The sequence below is a fragment of the Brassica oleracea genome, chromosome C5 (assembly GCF_000695525.1).
Source record: "Brassica oleracea var. oleracea cultivar TO1000 chromosome C5, BOL, whole genome shotgun sequence".
NCBI classification, from domain to species: domain Eukaryota; kingdom Viridiplantae; phylum Streptophyta; class Magnoliopsida; order Brassicales; family Brassicaceae; genus Brassica; species Brassica oleracea.
Genome location: NC_027752.1, coordinates 1,090,715 through 1,108,776, shown reverse-complemented (window position 1 = coordinate 1,108,776; position 18,062 = coordinate 1,090,715). Strand labels below are relative to the sequence as shown.

General features: G+C 37.5%; 5 protein-coding genes across 7 annotated transcripts in view; 1 reads left to right on the top strand and 4 right to left on the bottom strand.

Annotated features, from left to right (window-relative positions):
- Nucleotides 1-336: 336 nt before the first annotated feature.
- On the bottom strand, nt 337-3,805 carry LOC106292926 (serine/threonine-protein kinase tricorner). 3 transcript variants are annotated; one of them, XM_013728595.1, is made up of 14 exons: nt 3,768-3,805; nt 3,661-3,675; nt 3,211-3,511; nt 2,838-3,096; nt 2,516-2,757; nt 2,229-2,436; nt 1,983-2,062; nt 1,813-1,897; nt 1,600-1,722; nt 1,386-1,499; nt 1,250-1,300; nt 940-1,024; nt 750-806; nt 337-651 (listed from the first exon to the last, which is right to left on the bottom strand). In XM_013728595.1, the coding sequence occupies exons 3-14, from the start codon at nt 3,498-3,500 to the stop codon at nt 515-517; spliced, it is 1,731 nt and encodes a 576-aa protein (XP_013584049.1). In that variant the 5' UTR covers nt 3,501-3,511; nt 3,661-3,675; nt 3,768-3,805; the 3' UTR covers nt 337-514. The 3 variants fall into 3 exon arrangements, with proteins under 3 accessions (XP_013584049.1, XP_013584050.1, XP_013584048.1); XM_013728596.1 differs by lacking the exon at nt 3,661-3,675 and having other exon boundaries at nt 3,768-3,801; XM_013728594.1 differs by having other exon boundaries at nt 3,661-3,787.
- Nucleotides 3,806-4,946: 1,141 nt separating this feature from the next.
- LOC106294609 (cactin) lies at nt 4,947-9,589 on the bottom strand. Its single transcript, XM_013730212.1, has 13 exons — nt 9,496-9,589; nt 8,682-9,006; nt 8,499-8,590; nt 8,122-8,221; nt 7,910-7,981; nt 7,690-7,752; nt 7,461-7,601; nt 6,839-6,934; nt 6,372-6,656; nt 5,981-6,280; nt 5,709-5,885; nt 5,365-5,631; nt 4,947-5,270 (listed from the first exon to the last, which is right to left on the bottom strand). The coding sequence occupies exons 2-13, from the start codon at nt 8,985-8,987 to the stop codon at nt 5,151-5,153; spliced, it is 2,019 nt and encodes a 672-aa protein (XP_013585666.1). The 5' UTR covers nt 8,988-9,006; nt 9,496-9,589; the 3' UTR covers nt 4,947-5,150.
- Nucleotides 9,590-9,844: 255 nt separating this feature from the next.
- Nucleotides 9,845-11,868, bottom strand: LOC106294612 (uncharacterized protein At1g03900). The gene is made up of 3 exons (XM_013730215.1): nt 11,280-11,868; nt 10,260-10,523; nt 9,845-10,163 (listed from the first exon to the last, which is right to left on the bottom strand). Exons 1-3 carry the CDS (start codon nt 11,772-11,774, stop codon nt 10,101-10,103), a joined length of 822 nt encoding a protein of 273 aa, XP_013585669.1. The 5' UTR covers nt 11,775-11,868; the 3' UTR covers nt 9,845-10,100.
- A 2,088-nt stretch (nt 11,869-13,956) lies between these two features.
- On the top strand, nt 13,957-16,762 carry LOC106294610 (pre-mRNA-splicing factor SLU7-A). The gene is made up of 9 exons (XM_013730213.1): nt 13,957-14,028; nt 14,374-14,650; nt 14,742-15,155; nt 15,253-15,388; nt 15,472-15,771; nt 15,879-16,095; nt 16,182-16,285; nt 16,379-16,447; nt 16,536-16,762. Exons 1-9 carry the CDS (start codon nt 14,013-14,015, stop codon nt 16,608-16,610), a joined length of 1,608 nt encoding a protein of 535 aa, XP_013585667.1. The 5' UTR covers nt 13,957-14,012; the 3' UTR covers nt 16,611-16,762.
- A 317-nt stretch (nt 16,763-17,079) lies between these two features.
- LOC106294611 (cruciferin CRU4) overlaps nt 17,080-18,062 on the bottom strand; it is a 2,408-nt gene continuing 1,425 nt past the window's right edge. Inside the window, exons 3-4 of the mRNA XM_013730214.1 lie at nt 17,575-18,003; nt 17,080-17,481 (exon numbers count right to left, since the gene is read on the bottom strand). Of these exons, the coding sequence (XP_013585668.1) occupies nt 17,080-17,481; nt 17,575-18,003 (831 nt within the window). The remainder of the gene's footprint in view (nt 17,482-17,574; nt 18,004-18,062) is intronic.

The following is an 18,062-nucleotide window of genomic DNA, read 5'->3' as shown; positions in this document are numbered from 1 at the left end:
TAAAGATTGTTACGATGAATAGTTCTTGATATTTGTATGTAACTCCTTTATTAGTTGTTCTTATTTCCGGTTATAGGGTTTCCACATTGGAGACTTGAACTCTTTTCAATGTTTATTTTATATCAACTTTTATTCTATTGGTTTTAATGTTTGTTTCTTAGGTCTAACTGGTGATTATAGAACTCGTTTTAGTGTTTGTATCAATATCTAGTGATTTGGTTCTCTTGCATGCGTCTAAGTAAAAACGATGGAATTATTAATAACCTGATTGGGGTTAATTAACTAAATAAACAACCGATTATGTAATTACATTAATTAAATACGGAATGTATTCCATCTTACAAATTAGGGCTAATATAAGAAAATATAGAGTGAAAAGTAAGAGAGGGAGAGAAAAAAGAATCTCCATATCGTATATAGATAATCATCTTCTTTGGACTAATTTCGGTTTACTGTAACTTTAAATTCAATAGTTCTGGTTTAGTTTGGCACATATGTAGAATAGATAGATAATCTACTTGGACTCTTGACGTCTCAGCTTGCGTTCAATTTCACGAGATGTCGGATTCGAGAAACAACGGTTGATTGTATGTTTCTCCGTACCAGCCACCGTTTGTGACGTGTCCGATGACGACTCTGATGATTCGCTCTCTGTTAGATTGTCACACACGTTAAACCAGTTATTAGGGCTACGAATAGATATAAAAGTGGATGTGAGAGTTTTGGTTGCATGAGAGGTTTTCACGTACCGAATAGTGACCTAACGGATGGTCTCTTTGCTTTTGTCTCTTTCTTCTTCAGTTCCGCTGGAATTTTAAAATAAATAAGCCGTGACATTAGTTAGTGTTTTGTTGCTAATCAAGAATTTTTTTTTTTTTGGTCTAATAATCTTGAATTATTTAAAGCATTTAATATGTAAAAGAAGATGAATGAAGAAACCTATCCCAGGGACTTGATAATCGTTGACGATTTCGAAGTTTTTGTATGTGTAGCCAACAAAGTTTATGTCTTTTGAAGATAGCATCTGCAGAGACAAATTAAAGAGAAAGAGTGCAAGTGAAGTTATGTACGAAGTTCTTGTATTATTCGAAATGTTCAGATTCAAACTAGCCTCGATAAAAAAATTAAAGAACATAATAAAATAATTATTCGATTATGATATATATGCATTTATATTGTTGTCTTTGCTTATCATCATGCTTAATGCCGTTATGTTATTGAAAAGAAAAGATAATGAAACTCGACTTACTTTTCTCCATGGTCCTGTTCTAGAGGAGGGTGTCAGAGTTTGATGATCTTCCTAAACATACAGTAAAATATATAAAAATTCAAGGAATATTGGGCATTAGTTTAGGAAAAAAAAAGCAAAAAGATAGAATGAAAACCTCATCAAACTTCTCAAAGTTTTGAGTATCCAAATCATCGTTGACCTCAGGGATATAAGCAGCTTCCATCTGGTAAATCTTTTCCCATTCAACACCTTCGAACCATGGATGTGCCTACCACATTAACAATCGTATCTCGTTAGCTATTATGTTCCAAACTTCAACTTGAACTATTATTGTTTACTATACAACAAAAAACGAGAGAGAGTGACACCTTAATTTGAGAGGCACCGAGTCGTTGGTTGACGTTACACAAAAGCTTACCAACGAGATCTTTAGCCTCTCGTGATAGCCTTGCTTCGTCAGGGAACTTCAAATGTGTTTTCCAATTCACTATCTGATTTATACAGAATCATAAGTCTATAACTAATAAATAAATGAAACTGATAGAAAATTCAAGTAGATGATTTATTAAAAAGATTGCAACCTTTCTACAAGTTGACATTGGGTCGTCGGCGTAAAACGGTGGATATCCAACAAGCATCTCGTACATTATGGCTCCTAGAGACCACCTATTAATATCCATACTACTTTTCAAATACTTGAAAATTTTATAACTATTATTAACAAAGTATAATTAGGCACGTGTGGACGTACCAGTCACATTCCATGCCGTACCCTTTCTTTACCAAGACTTCAGGTGCAATGTAGTCTGGTGTACCAACGGTTGAGTAAGCCTGCAAGTGTTTACTCACCTTACTAAAGAAACTTCTAATTATATGTATATAATATTTTTAAGAGAAATTTTCTAATTGAATATATTATAATATGATATTCGTTTAAATTTGTATTTGCTTTTACATATTAGCAAAAGAGAGGCAAAGAGGAGTGTATGGTACATACAAGCATTCTTCTATTCTTTTGCCAATGTTGCAACTGCTCTTGCTGCGAGCGTTTAGGAGCTGTTGGTGTGATCTCTTCTCTCTCTAAGCCTCCTCCGGTGAAATCTTCACCTTCAATGACACTACAATCCAACGGCTTACATAGTCCAAAATCAGACAACCTCAAATGTCCAATTCTATCAAGCAACAGATTATCCGGCTTTATGTCCCTGTCTCAACAAAACAAAAAACATCTCAAACACACACACCTTCTTTGTGATCATTAATGAACAAAGATCCAATATGAACCTGTGGATATAGTTGCGTTTATGAATAGATTCAATAGCCAGAACAGTTTCAGCAACATAGAATCTAGCTTCATCTTCACTTAAAGTGTCTTTCCTCATCAGAAGAGTCATCATATCGCCCCCGGGCAAATACTCCATTATCAGATAAAGGTAGTCATCGTCTTGAAAAGAACAGTATAGTTTCACTATACAGTTACTATCTACTTCTGCTAATAGATTCCTCTCTGACCTCACATGCTCCACCTACAAAACAAAATTTTCAAAAACTTATAAATAAAAACCACAAATAAACGAAATTAAAACGTTAGAACTTTATGTATAACCTGGCCTCGCCGTAGCATTTCTGATTTTTTCAGTTTTTTCATAGCAAAAACATGACCAGTGTTCTTCTCTCTACAAACTCGAACCTCTCCAAAAGCTCCTTTACCAATCATAGTTAAGAGTTCGAAATCATCAGCACCCATCTTATGCCTTTGGAGTCTCATGTACTCTGTTTCTTTCTTCTCAAGAAACTTTAAAAGATTGTTTTGATCTTCTTCAGATGCCTCTGCATCTGCTAGTTTCTTCTCTAGCGTTATTCGTCTGCCATATTTAAATAAATAACCCATCAAGACTCTAATATGTTTGTATATATGTACGTGTTGTATACTATACATATAAATGTTACAAAAAAAAATTCTATGCATATATATATACCTCTCTTTCCTCTCGTTGAGATTCTTCATCTGTTCCTTATAATGATTCTCAATGTACTGCTTGGCTGCCGCAACTTTCTGTTTGGTTGTACTGGAGAGTGCTTCTCCATCTCCGCCTAGAGGAGGAAGTTTCCCCGCCGTCTCAGTTTCATTTCCTCCGCCGGGGACGGTGGTTTCTGTTCCACCGCCGTAAGTGCTACCGGATAACATGTCTTTTTTACGAGGCTTGTCTCGAGGTTGAAACTTATGAAACCAACTTCTTGCGGAATCCATATTTTTTTTCTCAACCATAAACTCTTAATCTAAAAAGAGAGAAACCCTAATATTTAAATCTGAAAAATAACCGAAACTAAAAAAAAAATCGTTATGACAAGTTAAGATGAAATAAAACCCTAGAACGATTTAAAACCGATCTCCTGGGTTTTTTTTTACTGTAAGAGATTCAACGTACCTGCGTTCATCGTATCTGAAATTTACAAAGAAGCAGAAAGATCGGAGATAAAGATACGGTTGCCTAGAAAAATAAAACAATCGAAAAAATAGAAAACGTCGCGTTACCGTAGAAGTTTTGAAAGCGATCTGATCATATAGAAGATGAGAGATTGTTTATATAAGAAATAATACAGCGCAAACTCCGTATTATAATCTCCATTTTTAGTAGGTTATTTTGTTTGTATAATTATTTAGTTTTTTTTTTTGACGAAAAAAGGGTTAAACCCGGGTCTATTAAAGACACAGACCTAACCCCGGGTGGGAGGTGCAACCCACGGATGGATCCTCTCCCGGACATTCAAATGGGCCGTAAGTATGGGCCCATATCCGCGTGGCCACACGTGGAGCTAATAAGTATAATTATTTAGTTGCATAGGGAATTGTTTACAAATGGTTCTGATGTTGACGATCATCATTTAATTTAGTGGTTGTCTCTACTCCCTTTACGCGCTAATTTTTCATTTTCAAAAAGCTTCATTAAACACACGAATGGTTGTTATAAATATGGAAAACTTGTTATGTTAGTTAATTTACGAACTAAAATGAATAGAGAAGCCAAGAATGTATAGTTATGTTTTATTGGTCTAATTTCTTGTTATATCATGTGTGACTATATACCGTATATGATGATATGTTTTTGTGTATAAACTACAAAATTCAAATAATTCAATCGTGTATCGTTACACTGTATTTAATATAACTCTAACTCATCAAATTCAATTCAGTTTGCATGTATTCCAACTCTGGTTTACTGGTTTATTGAGACTAGAAACTTTCACTAGCATTGAGCTAACTGTTTGGTATATATGAATTGTGAATATAACAGCAAACAAAGAAACTATATAGAATAATTAATTTCGAAGAAAAGTCTTATATAAATAATATGTTATCATTATTTTTTTGTCTTGGGGTGGTGGAGTTTGGAGAAAAAGAGACATCGAAGTGGAGATGAAAAGGAAATGAAAGTCGGACTAAATAATATCTTCTACTCCACTACTTAAGTTACCAACAGAATCTTTTTATAAGCATTATGATGTTGAGATCTCAACCTAAACAAACTTCACGACATAACTCTCTTCGTCCCTCGTCAGCAACAAGATATATCACATTCATGTCTACACACCCACTTTTCCACATAAACTAATGTAATAACTCACCAAAAAAGTACTCACAGAATCACCAGCTCCACATTTTTGCGTCAATGATCAACATCCAGTTGTTAGTAATCATCATTACATCCTAATATATTGAGACAAACTGACTTTCTTCTATTATGTTTGATAATCAGTTTCAATGAAAATAGTGTAGCATAGTACATATTCTTCTCATCTTAGAAAACAACAGTCCAGATCTGGTTCCCACAATCAAGAGTGTGTATTTTGCCATTTTGTTACGAACAAGGCTTAATAAACTGCCAACATCGTATTCTCCGGCCAAACACCAATCAGTTTATCGCCTGTAACGGTGTCGTTTGAAGTTGAAGTACAGATGCAAAATCCCACGCTCAAACGTGCATTTGAAACCTTTCTTGTGAGAATACTCCCATTCCTTATTCACAATCCGGAACGCCTGCAAAACAAAAAAGAACAAATTGATCACCATGATAACACAGAGAGGTGATAGTGAAAAACAACACAGAGGTGATGGTTCTGAGAGTACTCACAATGTCTTCATAAGGCGGACCAGCATGGAACCGGATCATACAAGTTTCGGAGCTTGTCCCATCTTTTTCTATAGTGAACGTGGGAGCCTTGATCTTATCTACTAAATCTGGATAGAAGATGTTGAACTTGTACCCTTGAACGGTTTTTGGAGGCGGGTTATCGTGATCATAGTGAGTCTGGTTATACTTATTCCACTCGTAACCTGTGTGGACTCGGTTGAAGTACTTCGGTTTTCTTGGCCGGTACTTGTCATGCCACCAGTATACCTATAGAAGAAGATTCTATTTCAATATTTCCACTCTGGGAAGAACAGAGAAGATTAGTAATATAGCAAAAGGGGTACCTCAGAATCAAGGTTCACTTCAGCTTTAGAGCCAAATACAGCATCTCCTTCTTCCATTTCTCCCATTGCTTTCATTGCTTTAAACTCCAAGTTATCTTCCACAGGTGGTGGTTTTGACACCATAGCTTCTTTCATCCGCTTCTTCTGTTTCTCCAGCACAACCATCCGTTTCAATTCCTGTTATAGTCACAATCATATTTTAGGTCAGTAAAAGCATCAACGGCAAACAATTCATGGGCAAAAGTTGATTGTAGGAACAGTTAAAAGAGTACCAGTAGCTTCTTGTCTTCCTCGGGATCGATTGCTTCTTCACGATCATCACCTTGCATGAGCTCTGGCGAAAACGAACCAGCCGCTTCTGCTTCCACATCAGCTTCTTCGTCTTCTTCCTCCGCAATAGGCTCTGGAGAGAATGCTTCTTCAGCATCTGAATGATTCATATCGTTTATCTCCTCCTCGTTTCCTTCAGCCACATGTGATAAGCGGTGATTAACTTCTACATCCTCTGAACGTTGCTCGAGGCGGTGTAGATGTCTCCTCAGCATCTCAGCGTGTATTTCCTTCAAGCAAGCCTATTTGAACATCAAGATAGTCAGTGAGTATGCAAAAATAGATACTATGTTTTCAAAATCTAACACCTCAAGTTCATCCACACGCAGATACCTTTGCCTTGTATATATCGAGGCGTTTAAGAACGGCTTCCCAATACTCTACTACTTTCGCTGACCCAGAACGCAGCTGGGACTCGATGTCCAACTGCAGTTCTACAAGCTCCAAGTGGGTCTTCCCATCAAGAAGTTTTCTCACGTCACCTTCAACACCAGCGTGTAGTCCCCTCTCTTGAGCAAGCAATTCTGCAGGAGGCTCCTCCCCTCTAACTCTAGCACGGTCCAAAGCATCCCTTTTACGAGCTTCAGCTAACTCCCAATCGCATACCACAATAAGTGCCTGGAAAAATTCAATGGTATTAAGTACACAAGTTTACTCCAATGCATGTTATACGTGTAATAGCATCAAAAAGAGTCAACATGTGGGTCCATATAAGGTATCAAAATTCCACACATGCACAATCGCTTCAAACCTATGAACCACCTCGAATGCCGAAATTTGAGTCTCGTTGAAGAAAATACCTCCCAATACTGTACGCGTGTTGGAGTTGCCCGATCTGAATCCAGATACATTTTGATATCATCACGAAGCTCTTCCATATCTTTAACACTGAGTCCCTGCATTACACATATCAAGAGTACGTTAATTTTAGTAAAAAAGCGTCACAACAATACTCTCTCATTGTTCACTAAAAGAGAACAACCACATATCTTTGTTTAACGAGAAATCTACACTCGATTTCAAAAGCAATTAATCCAGAATCATTCTCGCATTCTGCTTCCCCATTTTTTTTATCAAAGCTTTTACACTAAACGACATAGAGGTCGTCTATGCTGAGCTCAGATTTCAGCCAATATCCTATATATAGATTTTTGGGGTCAGTTAGCTGATGCATATGTTGGTTACATTTACAAGAGATACCCTTAAAAGTAACCAACATAGTGCTACCTAAACATCTAAGTTGCTAATGGCTCAGACTTGCAGAAAACTTATCTAATCTGAAGCTTCTTCCCTCTCTCCACAACCCAACTGGTTCCAAACACTGAAAATATTATGGAACTAACCTAACACCGACAAAGTAAAGACCGAAGTGAAAAAGCCCTACCATCTGGTTTTACCATCTAGCAACATCTTTGTAAATACCTTGAAAACCATGTAAGGTTCACTGAGCTCGATATCCATATCATCTGAACCATCCAAGTGCTTACAGAGGACGTCAATAGGCTTCAGTCGCCCTTCACGCAATCTGATCTCTGACCTCACCTTGCTTTGATCGAAATGGAACTGTAGATCAAACATATATATCAAAGAATGTATGCCAAGCTAATATTCAAGAGGATTATTTGCAAAAACAAAGAAAACGCAATTATACCTCCTCCTCCTTCTTCTCCCAGTCTTGAAACTCAGCTCGTGCACGTTCTCTAGCCAATAATGCCTGCAGAGAATAACATTTTTAGGTCGATAGCTAGACAGTAATAACCAAATCAGAAAGCTAGTTGGTTACTAGATTTAATCGTATGCATCCTCCTGGACGAAATGATTTTGTGAAAGAGATAGGCCTCTATATATTTTCAACATGAAAAAAAAGTTACCATTTCTTCCTCATGTCGAGCTTTCTCCACTGCTCTCTCTTCTCTCCTCTTCTTAACCTTTTCAACCTCTGTCTGCACATTCAGCCGAAGTGATAAATACATAGACCAGAAAGCTCATTCCACTAAACAAAATAACACATAATTAACCGAGAACATAAAAATCTCATCTCCTCTGTCCTTATTTTGTAATCAAGAATGCTTATTGTACTTACCATTCTTTCTCCCCGTCTTCTTTTCTCAGCTTTAACCGAAAACTCCTCCAACGGTACTCCATGGTGAACATCTTTTTCAATTTTCTTCCGCCACACAAATCTGAAATTAATAGAATTCCACGCATGAGAACTGCGTACTCTTCAGAACCGGTTACTCTTTAAGTATAAATCGATTACATGCAATCAAGATAACAAACTTATAACTGCCAATTGAACGAGTAGAGAAAAAGAAGCTGCATCTTATGATTATGTACTTGTCTATGTTACAACTAGGAATGAACTACATACTCTATAATCCTCCTACATCCAATCCTCCAGTAAAATCAGAAAAGAAAATAATCATCTCTAACCATTTTCTTTAAAGTGATTTCACTTACGTCTCCGTGAGATTCGAATCTCCAAACGGGTTTGAGTCATTGGAGTACCCAGACACTGACTGAGTCTTCAGTTTCTTTGCTGCACGTAATGCCTACAAAGAATTAAACGAATAGCATAAAAATTTAGTAACACGTTCCAACACATAGAAGAGTTTAACACAACAAAGCACGCAAACCAAGTACCTTCTTCTGAGCCTTTCTGGCGATATACTCCTTGATTTCTTCCTCTGAAGGCTTCTTAGACGAAGAAGTTCTCTTCTTACTCTTCCGCCCACCATCGCTATCAGAGGAATCATCGCTTGAATAACGGCGTCGACGGCTGCTGCTGCTTCTGCCCTTCCCCCTCCTGGAACTCCTGGGCGGGGACAAATCATCAGAACCGTCCGATTCAGAGGAGTAAGAGTCGGACTCAGACTCAGACTCATCTCTCCGCTTCTTCTGCTTCGCATATCTATCTCTGTCTCTGCTACTCTTACCATGAGAACCCATATTTGAAACAGTATCCCCTCTGTCGTCGAAAGATAACATATAATCAGTCGCTCACCCTTAATTCACAATAAAGAATATTCAAAGAGACAGAGTCCCTCGAAACGAACATCTAAACCTTAAGAGCATGATTAACTCCGGTCTCTTAGCCGGATTCTTAACTCATGACTTGACTTTTTTTTTTTACGGCTACAAGAGCCAGCTCTTATCTCTTAAAATCTAAGAAAAACTAAGAACCCGAGACTCCTTAGCTGAAGCTAAGAACCCAGACTAGGTTAATCATGGTCTAAGTAACTCAGTTCCGAAATTTTCTTGTGAATTAGCAGAAACCAGCGGAATCAGAAACGCTCATGCGGTACTCATTTCCCAAGAAAACTAATCCAGATAACGCGATTCAGCTAAAGCGAAAAGTAAAAGATCCTTGTTGAACAACTTTCACCACCAGAAATGGAGCCTACGCGAAACTGTAGAGCCAAAAAAAAACAGCGTAAAGAGAAGAGAAAACGCATACCTAAATCGGAAACGGAAGATTTGAAATCAGTGGCGGTGACGAAGGTTGCAGAGACTTCTCCTCCCCGATAGATATGGAAAACAAAAGGGGAAGATTTAACGAGTTCGGTTAATGGAAAACCGGGAGATTCTAGAAGTTCGTTTACCAAAAATACAATCATGTGGAACCAATCACCCGGTTAAGAGAAAACCGGCCGTTGAAGAGACTTAACGACTGGGTTACCAGAAAATTGGCCAAATAATATATGACTAATCAATCGGATTTTAAGTATTTTAACTAACCAGCATTAACACCGATCAAAGCCGTGAGTGCTTATAATTTTTTCTCCAAATTGGAACAAGTAACAATCTTCTTATCTGTAAACTTATTAAATCTCAAGATCCAGCAGATGTAACAAACATGATTTGAAAAGGAAAAAAAAATAATACAACAGGGAGTGTTGGGATCACAAAGAAGCGCACATCAATCTACCAGTAAACATACATTATATTGAAAAAACTTCAGGTTGCTGTTTGTCCTGGTGCACTAATGTCTCTTGCTCTCAAGTCACAAGAAGATGAAGCCGGACGGGTCCAAGACCTTAGATATTTCGCACTCCTTTGTGATCAGAAAGCTGCCCAACCTGCAGCTCCTGACGATCCTGATCCCTTTGTTGAAGGAAGATTCTTCTGCAGAGCGAGTACACACCAAAATGAAGGATTCAGTGGTTCAAATGTCGTTTTTGGTTGAGTTAAGATGCTTTAAGATGAAAACGGTTTGCTTACCTTGAGCTGAGATAGATCAGACAGAGGATTGTCCCTGCGTCTTGTGTTATCCGTTGGTTCCTTTGAACCACCAGATGCAATCCTTGAAGCGATAGGATCATTTGGTGGAGGCGGTAAAGGAGACCTGGTTTTTGTAGCAGCACTTGGTGGTGGAGCAAGTGCTAGAGGTTTAGGCTTCCCGTTCCCTGAAAGAGCAGCTGAGAGCATCCCAGTGCCACTTGTCGTTGGTTTGGGCTTCACGTTGATTCTTATGGTTTCACCTTCCTTTAAACCCATCAAAAACAAAACATTCTTTTTAGCTTCTACAGAGTTAATACGAAAATTTTGCTGCAGGTAAGATATAGAGAGTTTTAAGTATAAAAACAGAGACTCTCCTCATTGTAGCAAGATACTGAATCCACAGTTAGGTTTCAAAAGCAGATAAACTAATATGAGCATGACCTCAACAAAATCAAAAAGGTCAATGTCTACTCCTGGGAAAAGATGCTAGATCCTGAACCATTAATGAAGACTAAACGAGCAAAATGAGAACTTTTGCAGCATTCAATTTGATTCCACGACTTATAACCCAAAAATCATGAGCAGGAACTCCAGTCACATCAAAAACAATTCTTTTTTCTTTTAAATAAAGACTATAGCCTAAGGATCCGGACGTTCATAGTGAGTATGAAGGTTTACCAGAATATAAAAGTGGGACATTCTCTCGTTTATGCAACAAAGTATTGATCAGAGACTAACACATGGTGACATTACCCATAAAAATCTCAGCACAAACCATAAAAATTACAGCGAAATACTTACCCTGTGGCAATCTAAATACTACCAATTACACTAACAATGTAATCCAAAGACGACGACAAGAGCAGATCTACTAGCAATGACAACGGTGCTACAAAACGCATCTGAAATGAATCAACTTCACACTAAATTTGGCAGTTTTTTTTTTCATAAAGTGATCATCAGCTTTACGCATTGATGATCTTATCTTAATCCCTAAAGCTTATGAACAGATCCGCTTACCTTCAATCTATGATTAACAGCGGGATGAATATCAATGTGATCATCACTCTCACTCGTCTCCCCAGCCTCCTTCTCCTTCTCCCTCCTCACATACTTCTCATGATCCGACAACGCCACGTTGAAATCAAACGCCTCGTTCCTCTCCGCGAACCCCAGCCCGATGAACGCGTACTTCCCACGCCCGTCGTCGATCCTGAGCACGAAATACCTAGACGAATCGAGCGACGGCTCGACGGAGTTCTCTCTCCTGGCGGGATCCACGAAACACGCCGCGAACAGATCGCCGGAGCTCGAGTCCTCGAGGCGGATCTCGCATCGGTCCTTGCAGGAGACGACGCGGAGCCTGCCGGACCAGATCTTGTCTGACTGGAGCCATTCGCCGCACTTGTACCCGCCGGACGTGGTTCGCGGCGGGATCTTGTAGACGGAGACCTCGCGCACCACGAGGAGCGTGTGCTCGAAGGTCTCCTCCTCTTCTTCCCCCTCGAACGACATTGGATTCTCGGAGAAGAATCTGCGTGACCTCTGCTGAGACGAGAGTTATGGAGAAAGACGTGTGTGAAGCTTTGACGATCGCTGCGGACTTTTGAAGCATATACGAACCCTTTTTTTCAATTTAATTTAATTTAATTTAATGAATTCCCTGTTTATTAATCGAGGAATATTTTGAAGCATATACGACATTGAATTCTCTCAAAAAAAATACGTGTGACCTCAATTTTGTAATAATTTAAAAAAAAATTTATTGCTTATATGTCAATCAATTAGTTAGTTAATTAATCATACGTGTCAGCTTCACATTGAAATTAAAAACATGTTGGTTCAATTCGATTTTTATATCTCACTAGAAACATTTAATATCAACTATATGATATCATATGATATTAACTAAAGTAAAGTGACTATTTATTATATATTATTTCCTTAAATAAAATCTACGGAATTACCTAATGTGATTATGATATATATAATAATTAATGATTTTAAATAATGAAAATTTACGAATAATATGTATGCTTTCTATCTTTTTTGTTTAATTATTTATTATTAAAATAAATTACACAATTACATTAATCATATATTAAAAATTTAGATTTTTTTGTATATGTTGTATTTTGAATTTTTCAAAACGAGTATAAATTACTAAAATGTTAAAAGTCTCACATAAACTTTTGTGATCAATGTTTAATTTTTTTTCAATAATAATATACAATGATAATAAAATCATATAAATAAATAATTTTATTTTAATAGGTATTTATGTTAATATATATACTTCATATCGTTTAAATTTAACTATATATCATATACGATAGATAAAATTGATTGTTTGGATTTATTTATTCTAAAATGGTTGTGAATAAACAAGAACGGTCATTTGATTTATATATGCAAGTCAATTTATTACATAATAGTAACTGATTTCTTAGTTATTTAATATATAATTATTATTTTATTATTTTATATTATGCAGGAAAATATAAAATAATTATTTATTCTGCACAAGACGCAAATATTAACTAAGTATGTATCTATTTAATAATTTTGAATCTTAAACATTTTCTAAATCCTAGGCCAAAATAAAAGAAAAAAATGAGAATAAACTCAAAAATAAATATTTATATCGAGCAATAACCAAAATGATACAAAAAGAGCAAAAAATATCGAAGATAGATAGGATTGACACGTGAACGTAAACTTCTCATAACCATAATTAACTTTTAAATTGCTAAATCATGATATAAAACCGAGCTGACATAGTTTCATTGTAACCAAATGGTAGACATGGAATTCTTCGACCTAAACGTTAGGTTTTTATGCGATAAATAATTTTTTGACCTAAAATATTTTTAAAAATGAGATCAGTTCATTAGTAAACAAATTATGTAATTAACAAAAAAGTTTTTAAAAAATTGTTTAAGGGCCAAATATATTAATTCGATCAATAATATAATTTTTTTTCCATACGATATTTCTTAAATAATTTTCATATAAATTTAGTTATTACTATTTGGTAAGTGCTACCAATATCCTTAAGAGATTTAATTAATTACTCTAACCAAAATTTTGTAATATTCTAATTTTGAAATTTCATAATATTCAAAATTAAGAAATTTCGTAATATTCTAAAGAATCACAAATTTATGTAATATTAAAAAAATATGAGTAATTTAATCAATTTTTAAAAGAATACTATCAGATATTTTGTGTTTTTATCGGATCAATGGTATCAGATCGCATGTTAATAGTGAATTTTTGGGTTTTTATCAGGTTCTATCGGATTTTTAATTCTAATTTTTCATTAAATCTGAACTGGATTATGTACGGTGTATTGGGTCTATAGGTTCAACCACGAATGTAGGTCGGATATGAAAACAATTCTTAAAACTCAAACATCACTATATTTCGAACAAATACCAAAGAAAAAACAAAACAAAAAACAAATGAAAAATAATGGTAGTTTGTAAATCAGATTTCGATCTATAAAAGAAAAACAAACCCGCGTTTTCCAAGCGCGGATCAAAATCTAGTTATCCTTAAGAGATTTAATTAATTACTCTAAACATATTAATCAACTTAATCACAAAACGATGCCGTTTTAGCGGTGGACCGCCTTACGTTAAACGATGCCGTTTTGCGTTTTTGTTTTTCTTTATCAACCTTGTTTCCTCGCACTTTTATATATCTCTTGTTGGCCTGAGAGAGGAGTCGAAGGATAACAATTCGATAACCATGGCGACGGCTTCAGGTACCGATCCCAATCAGCTTTTTCTTCTACGATTCCATTAGATCCACTTGGAAGCTGGGTTCTTGATTTGGCTGTGAAATTTCCTTTGCTGGCCATGAATCTCGGTTCTGATAATCTTATTTTTCGTATTTTGTAATCAGGAATTTGGGGTTTTTTGTTTTTGTTGGATCCAGTTTGGGATTCTTAAAAGAGAGACTGATTTAGAGTATCTGATTTGATTATTAGCTTAGGTGTTGTTGTTAGGTTAGTTTTGATGATCTTTTGCAATCTGATTTAGGGGGTTTCTTGTAGTTAACACTAGTCTTGTCAATTTTGTTTGAAGTTTCTGAATGTTTTTTTTTGCAGTTGCTTTTAAGTCTAGGGAAGACCATAGGAAGCAAATAGAGTTAGAGGAGGCTCGTAAAGCCGGGCTTGCACCAGCTGAGGTAGATGAGGATGGAAAGGAGATCAATCCTCACATTCCTCAGTATATGTCCTCTGCTCCATGGTACCTCAACTCTGAGAAGCCGAGTCTGAAGCATCAAAGGAAATGGAAGAGTGATCCCAATTACACAAAGTCATGGTACGACAGAGGTGCAAAGATTTACCAAGCTGAGAAATACCGCAAGGGAGCATGTCAAAAGTATATCTCTTTTCTCTGATTCTGAAGATGTTAAAGTTGTTTTGAATTTGTTCAAGTTTCTAACTTTTTCCCGTTTTTTTTTTTTTTAAAGCTGTGGTGCGATGACGCATACTGCGAAGGCGTGTATGGATAGGCCTCGCAAGATTGGAGCGAAGTACACGAACAAGAACATTGCGCCTGATGAAAAGATCGAGAGTTTTGAGCTCGACTATGATGGCAAGAGGGACAGGTGGAATGGGTACGATACTTCGACCTACCATCGCGTGGTAGACCTTTATGAAGCAAAAGAGGATGCGCGGAAGAAGTATCTCAAGGAGCAGCAGATTAAGAAGCTAGAGGAGAAGAACAATAATCAGGAAGGCGATGATGCAGCCAGTGATGGGGACGAAGAAGATGATGACTTGAGGGTCGATGAAGCTAAGGTTGATGAGAGCAGGCAGATGGACTTCGCAAAGGTTGAAAAACGTGTTCGGACAACTGGTGGTGGTAGTACAGGAACTGTAAGGTATGGAGACTACTCTGTTTCTATAATTATTATCATATGTTTATTTGGGTGTGTTTTTATTTGATGCACTAACGATGTAACCTTTTCTTAACTTCAGGAATCTGCGTATCAGAGAAGACACAGCGAAATACCTGTTGAACCTTGATATCAACTCAGCTCATTATGACCCTAAAACTCGATCCATGCGTGAAGACCCACTTCCAGATGCAGATCCGAATGATAAATTTTATTTGGTTAGTTGTAGTTCATCGTTATTGTATCTCATATTATGGTAATCTAAGATACTAACCATATTTTTGCTTAACCATCTATCCAGGGAGATAATCAGTATAGAAACAGTGGCCAAGCTTTGGAGTTCAAACAGATGAACATCCACTCATGGGAAGCATTTGACAAGGGGCAGGACATGCACATGCAAGCTGCTCCATCCCAAGCTGAGCTGCTCTACAAGAATTTCAAGGTGGCTAAGGACAAGCTGAAGACTCATACGAAGGACACAATCATGGAGAAGTACGGGAACGCTTCTACAGAAGATGAAATCCCAATGGAGCTTTTGCTTGGGCAGAGCGAACGACAAGTTGAGTATGACCGAGCAGGGAGGATCATAAAGGGACAGGTACGGTTTATGATGGTTTACTTCACGAATTACCTTCTCATCGTGTGGTATATTGTGCTTTTGTGTGGATTCGTTTCGTTCTTAATACATGATGTTTTTGTTCACAGGAGGTTATACTGCCAAAGAGCAAATACGAGGAAGATGTTCTCGCTAACAATCACACTACTGTTTGGGGCTCGTGGTGGAGAGACCATCAATGGGGATATAGATGTTGCCAGCAGACTATTCGCAATAGTTACTGCACAGGTTCTGCTGGTATTGAGGCTGCAGAGGCTTCCCTTGATCTGATGAAGGCTAATATTGCTCGCAAAGAAGCCTGTGAAGGTTTGTGACTTTGTTTGCTTGCATACGTTTTTGGTTTGTTTGTACGCCTGTGCTAACAAAACAATGAATGGTGTTTTGGTGATCAGATAGCCCAAAGAAGGTTGAAGAGAAGAAGATGGCCGCATGGGGAACCGATGTTCCTGAAGATTTGGAGTTGAACGAGGAGGCACTTGCTAATGCTCTTAAAAAGGTAAGATGGCCGTAGACTCCGTTTATATTTCTCTTCTGTCAAGACGTTTTTATGTCTTGCAGACGTATCTGATACGCATACAATAATGTGCAGGAGGATGAGCGTAAGAGGGAAGAAAAAGATGAGAGGAAGCGCAAATACAATGTCAAATACACCAACGATGTAATGATCTTAGCTTTGCACTCTAGTAGCATCCAATCATACTCTTAAATTGAACGGTTGCTTATAATAATCTCACATTTCATTGCAGGTGACTCCGGAAGAGATGGAAGCTTACAGAATGAAGAGAGTTCACCACGAGGACCCAATGAAGGATTTCATGTGAAAAAAAAATGTTTCTCGTTTCTCCTGTTTTACTATTTTAACCTGAAGAAACCTATTGCATTTGTCTCTGTTTACTCGCAACACTTATGGTGGAAATAAAACTAAAATGTTGTCACTAAAGCTTTTGTGATAGTTTGGCTATTGCTAGTTGCATTCTTATTTATTTCTCTGGAAAATCTACCTAAATCATAGGAAGCATATAAGCTTAAGAGACTAATTATGATTTTATTCTAATTAACAAAGATATATAATTAAAGGAGAAAGATTAACTATGATTTTATTCAGCAAAGAGTTACATGCCTGTGTCAACGATCGCTTCTATACGACGGTCGTTGTTGTACACTAGCCGTCCTTAAAAGCTCAAAAACAAAACAGTTGCCTTAAAGCGTCGAACTTCTTTTGTACATTATTTTTATCACAAACCGTACAAAACCGAACATTCAAACGCTGTTACATCACTAACTCATGCTTCAAGCCTCGACCCTAGGCATACCGTAGCCCATAGGACCACTGCTTTGAGTCAATGTGGTCTCAAGAGTGCTGAACTTAACACTTCTAGCTTCTTGGGGTGAGATCTGATACCCGTTGGATATAACTTCAAGTGGTAAACCTCTCATGACTGAGGTGCGTCCCGCGAGTGTGTTGATCTGTGCGTTGTCGTTGCTCTTGAACTCGATCCACTGAAACTGTTGGCTTGTGGCACGTTTCACGACCGCGAAGCCTTGTGGCACGACAAGTAACTGTCCCTTGGAGATCTCTTGGTCGAACACTCTTTGTCCGTTGTCGTTCACCATCTGTATATGAGCCTTCCCCTTTGTCACGTAGAGCGCCGCGTTTGCGTTCACGTTCCATTGTGGTAGCACCATAGCGTTCTGCGTTGTTTATCCAAATTGTGAAATTAATTATTTATTTTTTTGGGAAAAAAATGTCAGTACAAATTTAAATAAAAGTTTCGTGGAGGTTACGTTATGGATGGAGCCACGAAGAGCGCTAAGGCGGAGGAATCTGAGGATAGGGAGATTGTAGCTGTTGAGTGTGCTAATGTATCCGAGCGATGGCTTGTAGACATCAGCACTTGACGGGTCATCAAGGTTTTCAGTGCATCGCATTGTGCACAAAGTCTCCTCCAAACCATTACCTTCTTCCTGTGGTTGCTGACCGCCTTGGCCTTGTCTCAAGGGTGGTCTAATGACGCCGAATTGACCTTGGACCTTGACGATGTTGCCACGGTTGACTTGCTGGTTTTGAAGTTTTTGAGCTGTCTCGACGCTGATTTTAAAGGCTTGAGCCAAGATCTGAGGTGCGAAGCCATTGAAGATGTTGTTTTGTTTCTGTTGCTGTCGGCCTTGTAGCCATTGCTGTCCTTGTGGGTTGTTTCCGGCTAACAAAAACGGCTGCAGTTCAACATAAAAATATGATTATTAATTTTTCGGTTAATTATTGGGGGGGGGGG